General features: G+C 38.9%; 2 protein-coding genes across 5 annotated transcripts; one reads left to right on the forward strand and one right to left on the reverse strand.

Annotated features, from left to right (window-relative positions):
- Positions 1 to 1,486: 1,486 nt before the first annotated feature.
- LOC113700042 (uncharacterized) lies at positions 1,487 to 5,681 on the forward strand. Of its 4 annotated transcripts, XM_072060274.1 has the most exons (12): positions 1,491 to 1,809; positions 2,030 to 2,083; positions 2,194 to 2,265; positions 2,460 to 2,530; positions 2,629 to 2,707; positions 2,797 to 2,871; positions 2,987 to 3,101; positions 3,189 to 3,246; positions 3,322 to 3,393; positions 4,211 to 4,341; positions 4,421 to 4,544; positions 5,224 to 5,681. In XM_072060274.1, the coding sequence occupies exons 1-12, from the start codon at positions 1,753 to 1,755 to the stop codon at positions 5,297 to 5,299; spliced, it is 984 nt and encodes a 327-aa protein (XP_071916375.1). In that variant the 5' UTR covers positions 1,491 to 1,752; the 3' UTR covers positions 5,300 to 5,681. The 4 variants fall into 4 exon arrangements, with proteins under 4 accessions (XP_027076266.2, XP_071916375.1, XP_027076267.2 ...); XM_027220465.2 differs by lacking the exon at positions 3,322 to 3,393 and having other exon boundaries at positions 1,487 to 1,809; XM_027220466.2 differs by lacking the exon at positions 2,030 to 2,083 and having other exon boundaries at positions 1,493 to 1,809.
- A 1,159-nt stretch (positions 5,682 to 6,840) lies between these two features.
- Positions 6,841 to 8,710, reverse strand: LOC140011142 (probable xyloglucan endotransglucosylase/hydrolase protein 6). The gene is made up of 4 exons (XM_072059551.1): positions 8,452 to 8,710; positions 8,214 to 8,314; positions 7,901 to 8,097; positions 6,841 to 7,629 (listed from the first exon to the last, which is right to left on the reverse strand). The coding sequence occupies exons 1-4, from the start codon at positions 8,651 to 8,653 to the stop codon at positions 7,239 to 7,241; spliced, it is 891 nt and encodes a 296-aa protein (XP_071915652.1). The 5' UTR covers positions 8,654 to 8,710; the 3' UTR covers positions 6,841 to 7,238.

An 8,710-nucleotide genomic window follows, 5' to 3' on the forward strand; every position in this document is an offset into this window, starting at 1 on the left:
GGCTTTGGGGAGCGTTGTATTTCTTGTTCCATACGTGCTTCCGCATGCATGGCCATTGGCCATGGATGGATCATTTCTGCATCAGCCAAGGCAGGAAAAAAGAGAAGAAGGGGGATTTGATATCTTCAATCACATCAATCTGCAATATTAATATATGCCGCCGCCGTCGGCATCCAAGTCCTCTAGGTGCAGAAGGAAAAATACGATTAAAAACTTCACCATGTTATCATCAACCACGCGTATGCCGCCCGCGACCATCGTCAGCCAAGCGACAACGGCTCCCACCAGGAGATCAATGTCCTGTTGTCCCGTCCACGCCAGATCAGTGGCTACAAATTCACCAACGCAGAATACTAATGCAGCGACTCATACCATTAATGAAAAGCAAAGCATGTCCCACCTGATTACTTACTAGTAGCACAGCCAGGATGAGAGCAAGTTTTTATACTTAAAAAAACATAAAATAACATAAAAAATCTTCTTTTTTTGGGGGTTCGTTCTACTTCTTACGATTTTTCTGAGTCTAAGTAGTAGTTAAATGTATCTTAATTAAAGTTTTGAAACAACTGGACCATAGAAGAGATACTTAAAAGAAACAAATTGATTGTTTAGAGGTGACTAGTTTCCAAATTATAAGGAGCAATGTCAAGAGATAAAATTATTTTAAAAATTGTTCGAGCCTATTTTGTGATTTTTGCGAAGTTTAGGGGGCAGTTGCCCACACCAAGCTGTCAAGGTGGCTCCGCCGCTGCTGATTACTATCCCTAAGCCAAATACATTTTATCTTTAAAAAAAAAAAAAAAAAGAAGAAGTCCCCATCGGTAACCTAGCTTGGAGTTTAATACTACTGTCAACTTCGTCTTGCCGAAATTATAAGCATTCATTAAAAAGCCTTCCATGTCGCATTTTGGGTTTCTTTCGTGTCATTAACTACTAGAAGGGGACGGTGAAGAATCAACGAGAGTTGCTATTCTCTATCTGCCATGCTGTCCATGTGATACCATTAACTCCTGATGGTGCCACAAGAGTATACTCCTAATTACGTATTCAAATTTCACTCTTATTGGGAAGACATGACAAAGGCACTCGTTGATTCGACCCACGAGCAGTTAGGTTTCGGAACACAATTCTCTATTCATGAACCTAATACAGTATGACTTCAATGATTACAAAGTTTTGAGGGTTTTTTGTAATGCAATTCAAACTGTTTAAATTCGATCAGCTCATCAACTCAACTTCGGCTATAAACTATGCTTTAATAATTAAATTTGAATTAAACGAAAATTTCTTCTGTTAATTTTATTTGTCGTGCTAAAAAGGGGAGAGAGGATGAGGGTTTAAAGGCTGAAACGGGTATGTTAATTAAATTCGAAATTGTGTCTTTTTTCCGATTGTATCACGATTTAAGAGAAACTTTAAAGCTTGTAGAAAAGGAGGATTTTACAGGGACGTCATTGATGCCTGGTTGAACCGAGTCGTGGTTTGAAGTTTGAACCAGATGCGTTTCAAGAGTGCGGTATTCCCATTTCTCTCGCCAACTCAGCCTCCCATCTGAAGGGCCCATTCTCTGGGCCTTAGTCTCTTTAGCCCACCCTCAGCTGATGAACAGAAAGCTCCTCCAAGCTCCACTCTGTAGTCATGATCTTGATGGGATAAGTGATTTAGGTTCAAGTTCATGGCCAGTGCTGATCCACGACCACTATGTAGCCCAAATTCAGCGACTGCCCAGTTAAAGGCTAAAAATCTTCTTTCATGCTGATTCATGAACGAAGGCCTCTCCTTACGTTTTGCAAGTTTAGCGCCTACAAGGTGTTTGATGTTTGTCCACAGTTAAAACAGTTGGCCACTGATCATAAAATGCAATTATAGTTTTCATTTCCTCATAATTTTAAATCTTTAGTATTTCAGAAAGCTTTTTATTTGGACTAGAAAAGTCTTTAGTTTTCTTTACACGGGCTCTTTTAGTTTACTTAATTTGTTGGTAATTGCAGCTTTTTCTTTGCATTCCTTTTTTTTTTTCCTTTAATAGAATGGGGGTTTAAGCATCAATATCGATAGGCGGCTCGATATGGAGGTTAACATGGTAGAATCAGGAAATGATTTTCCTTTGGTTTTTACCTTTAAGTTTCTTTCTAATTGGAACTTCATGAGCTAAATAATTTTTCTTTTTTTTGGGGACGCATTGTGTTATAGGAAGATGCTGATGGGAATAGATGCCAAAAACTGGGAAAATCCTCTTCTTTTTATCGTAGGATATATTCAGAGGTAATTAGATAATCATGTGAATGCAGGAATTGTTTCTTACTTGTAGGAGTTATGTGGAGGTTCAAAACTTCACTTGATTTTTGGGTTATGCCTCTGGTTTTTTTTCCTTCTGTGTACCTGGTAAAGATCATTTAGTAATGCACTGTACTAAAATACCTGAGCGAGAATTATGGAATGACTTTGTCCATGCATAGGTAGAAGATGTTGGATGGGAGCATCTAGTGAGGATGGGGGAGGACCTGACATATTTGAGCTTCAGGGTCATGTAAGACCATTTTGCTTTTGCATGTCTGCGTCTGCTTATAGCTATTTTTACGTCTAGCTTGTTCAATGATACTCAAGGCATCTTTCAATTTGTTCCAGTGACAAGAAAGGAAGAGCACACATTTTGGAAATAACACTGGATACTAATTATCCAAAATGCCCGCCTTCCATATCAGCTGTCAGTCTATCTTACAATTTACTTTTTTTGTTTCCTTCTTTAGCCTCTTTGTCCTGAGATTTGACACCTTGTTATCATGCTTTTCCCAGGATGTCCCTCATATCTTTAACTTAGACTGGTCCAGAAACTCGAAGCTCAAGGATGCTGTGGTGCAATTTCAACATGTACTAGTGACCATTTTTTCCAAGAGTTCTTTAAAAATTTTCTTTTTATCTTTATCATCTGCATGAGTTAGTCGTTGTGTTGACATGATTTGTCAAATCCTTAATCCCATGCCAGCATGTTGATAAGCTTCAGGATTTCTGGTCCACGTTAGATGATATTGACCGGTCTCTTTGGGTGGTTGATCCCAAGGATCCACATTTTGCAATGTCGTACCGCCAAATCAACATAGGTTATTTGTTTTCATGTTTTAATTTGTTTGGCTTTAAATGTATCCTTTAAGGTGCTCTTAACTTGTAAACTTCTCTCTGTTTTGTAGGAAATGATTGCTACATCACGTTATCAGTAAATGCCAGTGATCCAAGATCCTTGCCCCAGTATATCATCTTCTTTATCACTTTGGCTTGATGTATTGTGTTTGCCAGAACAATAACAGATTTCATTTCATGTAGATGTCGCTTTCTTGGTTCAGATGCAAATGTGAACCTGTTGAGAAGGAAATGGAAAATAAATTGCAAAAGATGGTAGCTACCAGTGATATCTCTGCAAATTATCACCTCTATTCCCAATTTTATTTGTGTCTGGAATTTTCATTTATGTGAGACTAAATGGCTTTAGTGCCTAACATACTCTGTCCTGCTGAGGAGCTGTTTGAGGATTAATGATATCCAATTAATTAATCAAATTTGCATAGAGCTTGAATGCTTAATGCTGACCTTTATGCACCTTTAGTACCAACTTCTATAACTTTCCACTTCCAAGTGTCTAGAAGTTGTTTGACTATAGACAAGCTATTTAAATCATGAATCCTATAGCAGAGAGGTCAATGAATCGTGGGCTCTAGGCTTAGTTTTTATTTTGGTTTTATGCAGTTACTGAAAATCCTAATACAGATAAAACTGCACTATTTCCTACCCAGCAACTTAGCTTATGGATGCCATTGCAATAGCACAGCTGTCACTATAGGCATTTTTGTCCTCCATGATACATGCCACTGCTGATGTCATGATGAGGAAAACCCAAAAGATGAAGATCATGATGATAGGCTGTAGAATACATTATTGTTATGTACTAATTTTTTACACATTTTAGAGCTAAAAGACTTTTAATTAGCCTTACACAGTGTAAGGTTGCTAAGTGGAGCTAGAAGGTTTTGGTCTTGCAGCCCACAGTGAGCTTTTTTATCGGCTTAAGGCTTGCCAGGCTATCCTTGCAGTATTCACATCTATAGAACGTTTTAGGTGCTATTATCCAGGAAAAGTGTATAATTTAGTCCAATAGCTTCTTCTCATCCATGACTTTGTTGATTGCCTGTCATGGTGTGCTTTTTAATTCTAACAGGGTCAAAAATAGATCATTTTCTGAAAATCTGACAAGCATATTGGATATTGAGCTCCCTCAACCTCCTGAAGTCAGGAAAGATGATCGGCAAACTGAATGTGGGGTTTGTTATGCCCAATATCTGCCCATTGGTATGTTTTCTCCAATATTAGCATTTTTCCCCCCAAGAATATATGTGTACACATCATTTAAGGTGGTGCTATCTGATAGATGATGAACTTGGCTCAAAGAGCGGGAGTGCAACTGACTACACATGTGAAAATAACAATTGCAGTAGGGCCTTCCATAGTGTTTGTCTTCGAGATTGGCTGCGTTCAATTACAACAACAAGGCAGTATGTTTGTTCTTCGTGTCTCTGTTAGTTTTATTGGCTTTAGTCCTTGATTTGTAAGATGCTTTGGTGTTCCTTTTCTCTACAATTTGGACGAATATGGCTTTCCTGTCTGCTGTAGGCCTATAGCAGCATAGTTGAACATGTAGGTGCTAGTCATTGTTGTATATTATTTTATTTCTTTTTGTTCTTGTTTTCATTTTTGACATGTTTGATTTCTTCCTCCTCCTCCTCCTCCTCTTCTTCTTCTTCTATCCTCTCTCTCTCTCTGTCTCTGTGTTGTATACTTGTATCCTCCATCCATTTCTCTTCACTCGAGGCTGCTTTATATGACCCTCCCCTCTGTGGCACATGTGGTTTATAGACAAATATCATCTCTTTCTGAATAGCTCACAGCTTTCTGAATCTCTTGTTATTTGATATTTTTTGACCTTTTGGTAAATCTTATTAGTGCTTCTTGCTTTGGATGATACAGCTAACATCTTTGAAACCAAATGCTAGAATTTTATTTCTGGTGTAATTCAAGTAACTAGGTCAATTTTATAGTCATTATCTTTGGTAACAAAAACACAATTTGTAGTATACTGGTTTCTTTGTCAACTACTTGTTGTAAGACGAATGTCTAATACTTCTTCAGGATTTGATTACTTGGTTTGTAATAACTTTTCTACTTCTGTTACAGGTCATTTGATGTTCTGTTCGGGAATTGTCCATACTGCTCCAATCCTGTTGCAGTCAAAATTATTAATAAGAAGTGAAGCTTTATTTCCTCGTCCTTGATGTTATCAATATGTATGATATACTTTTGTTGCTCCTTGAAAGCGAGCAATGGAAACAGGATATCAAATTAAAAGACTGGCGTTTTGAGTGAAGCTGGAAGCTTCAAGCTGCTTTGGAAGAAATGTCACAAACCTCAAGAATAATACCATGTGAAATCCCTTCTAAGGAGAACTTTGAAGTGATGGTTCAGAGTGGGAAATTTAATTAGTAGATATGTTTTGCTATCAATCAATTGACCCTGTGCTACACTTGGGGACTTTAAAACAGCTTAGTTCATCTCCACTTTATGTTCATCCTGATATTAACCATGTGCCTGTTTCCTCCCTGTCAATGTTAATGCATTTTATTTGTGGACAAAAATCGTTGTATGTTTGAAGGTAGGCAAATGATGTTGCGAGTTGTGGTGGGGCGTCTTCGCCGATTAAATAGCTTTGATAACGTTGTGCCCCTAAAGCTGTAACGTGCTTAAGTTGCACCGCTTGAATTTGACAAATCGCATCACCTTTCTCCTACTTTCAAGGATATTTTTACTGGGCTGAAGTGCTGAACGCACGAGTAGGGAAGCACAATTTATGAAAAGCCTATGTAATCTAGGCAATTGCTTAGGAGATCAGCCCCCAGTTGCTGAGCATTGACATATCAACCTGAGAGATTCGTACAAACAGGGGTATGTGAATTCCGGTAATTGTTTCCTATTTGCAAACAGAACCACTAAAATCACTAGGACGATGGTTTGAGGGTCATTGCTCTCCGGGGACCTTTGTTTTAAACTCCTGCAGATCACACTGTTGTGTTGGGGCTCCATCGCTCAATGCCAATTCTGTTGAAGTCGGCCTTGTTTGGATTGCCGGTTTCCGTCGAAAAATTACGTTGTTTTCCGTGATCACATTTCCCTATTACCTTTTTCCCTCACATACATCACATCGCTACAGTAATTTTTTCATGAAAAATCACGAAAAATGCAATCCAAACACAACCGCTTCTTGGGCTCCATGATCATGTGGTCCTCCAGGCTCCTAGCTAATGATCAGAACTTTGGTGAACTTATGAATGGCAGTTCATGTTAATTGAATTCTGTAATTCCAAGGCTGAACGTGCGAAGCCCAGAGAAAGTCATGTTACATAAGGCAAGTGTAGAACTCAAGTCCAAACTCTGGTATGCCGACATTGTTGATGTGATGTCAAGTGAAGAAGTGAATTTCAAAAATATTTTGAGCTTTTCTTCAGCTTAAGAAAAGTCAATTTTGAAAAATAAAATCCAAAGCAAAAGAGCATAAAATTAGATAAGATCGGAAGAAAAATGCTAAGAAATGTCGCTTTCTCATTGAGGGAGTGCCCCTCAATTAAAACCAGAATTTGGACCATTCCGAGACTTTGTTGATCTTCGCACTTGACTTTGTTGATTCCTCTTTATTCCCTTCGTTGCTTCTGTTTCTTCGGCTAAAATTAATCTACGAAGGAAACACCAAGACAACATGATTTGACTAGACCAATTCGTAAAGGTGTAATGATAGCTTGGTTGTTGAAAACACAAACCCATTTTTATTCTCGTTTTCCACAATGAACAAAAGGCATTATTGATTTACAACACACTATACACAAAATTATTTAGTAAGACACAAACAAAACACTGTGGTATGATGACATTATTGACATTTGCTCACAAATTCAACTATCAATGGCTCTCATCTCCTGTAAACTCAAATAAATAGTATATCAAATTATTATTCATGCACCAGCCAATGCCCTTCTGCTTCTGCATGGCTTTCCCATCACAAGTTGTGGCAGCAGGCGCATGTACGCACGTTGATTCCAACTTTACTGCTATAACTTTCAATCGAGAATCCAGTGTGTGATAAGGTAAAAGATGAATGGGCGTTTTTTTTCTTTTTTCTTTTTTGACTTTGGATTGCAACTTTAGATTCCTGCCAGGCATTCGGGTGGGGCAACGGGAAAACGGGATCTGTCGGTGCAGTAATCATAGATCATGTGGTTGGCGCGAACCCAGTGATATTTCCTAGCCTCAAGCGGGGTTAGTCCTCTGTAGTTAGGTCCTTCCCACCAATTGTTTGGGTTGGAGGCACAAGCAGCTGGTCCTGGCACAACGCAACCGTCAACGTCGAAGTCTTTGTAGTATGTGTAGAAGGGGGCTTTGCTCCAATCAATTTTCTCTAATCCACCCCTGGTTGCCCAGTCATCTGCATTCCAAAGAGTGGAAAAGACACCCATGGGTTGCCTCTTTGGGTATGGGATTCCTATCGCTTCATTGTTCTTGAAAACCCTGATGGGCACGTCGTCCACATAGTAGCTGTTGACCAAACATCACCTATTAGCAATATGGAAGATACACACAACTACACTTTGTGTATGTTATGGACTTGTTCAAATTCGTAAAATTGTCTGAGATAGAATTGCCTAAAAATTTCTCTCAAGAGAACAAGTAACTAAGACTAGTCACAGTGTCTGTAATATTCATATTCTGAGTCATCACAAACATTGTAACCTTTTAAAAATACTAAAACTCTCTCAATCATTACTATTGTTTTTGTTTTTTTTTTTTAAAGATGCTGCTGACTTACATAATATTCTCCTGGGTCCAACGTACAGTATAAGTGTGAAATCCTATAGAGGGATCAAACCACAGGTTGATCCTTTGTTCCCTGCTACCTTTCCCGTTAACGTAGACATTAGTTTGGACAGTGGTGGGTTGTCCCGAGCGATTCCCCAAGAATTCGAAATCAAGCTCGTCACGAACATAGTTGGTGTCGGAGTTCATCTGAAACAGTTAATATTCATGCAAATCAAGAAATCAAGCTTTTTTTTTTGGTTTGTTTGGGGGGGGGGGGGGGGGGGGGGGGGGGAAGAGGGGAGGTGTTAGAACTGAGAACATACATAGAAGGCAGTAACTGTTCCTGCAGAGTCACCAGGAATGAGCTTGATCTTCACACTAAAACTGCCAAACAAATATTGGTTCTTGGAAGCAAACCCACATCCTAAATACGGATGCATTTCAAAATTCAGGTTATTGCATCATCAATCTTGAATAATTCTTGATACAACTAAAAAAGGATTCTGGTTAATGGTCCCCTTGTACAAAAGCCAAAAAAGTAAAAAAAGAAAAGGGTAGTACCTGAATTTCGGTCAAGAGTGAGCTGAATGGCGGTTCCTCCATCAATTTGCCTGATATGAGAGTCGGACCACGTGACTCGAAAATCTTGAACAAAAGTTGCCGGTCGTCCGCTAACAGTGACGAAGGAAAAGGCCAAGGCATACATGATTGTACCAACAAAGAAAGCAGCACGTTTTGAACTCAAATGTAACATATTGGCCATGGTTTTAAGTAGTATATTTTTGCCTGCGTGCGTGTGTTTGTGGGATGTGGAAACGAA

This window comes from Coffea arabica, chromosome 7e, assembly GCF_036785885.1.
Source record: "Coffea arabica cultivar ET-39 chromosome 7e, Coffea Arabica ET-39 HiFi, whole genome shotgun sequence".
Taxonomy (NCBI): domain Eukaryota; kingdom Viridiplantae; phylum Streptophyta; class Magnoliopsida; order Gentianales; family Rubiaceae; genus Coffea; species Coffea arabica.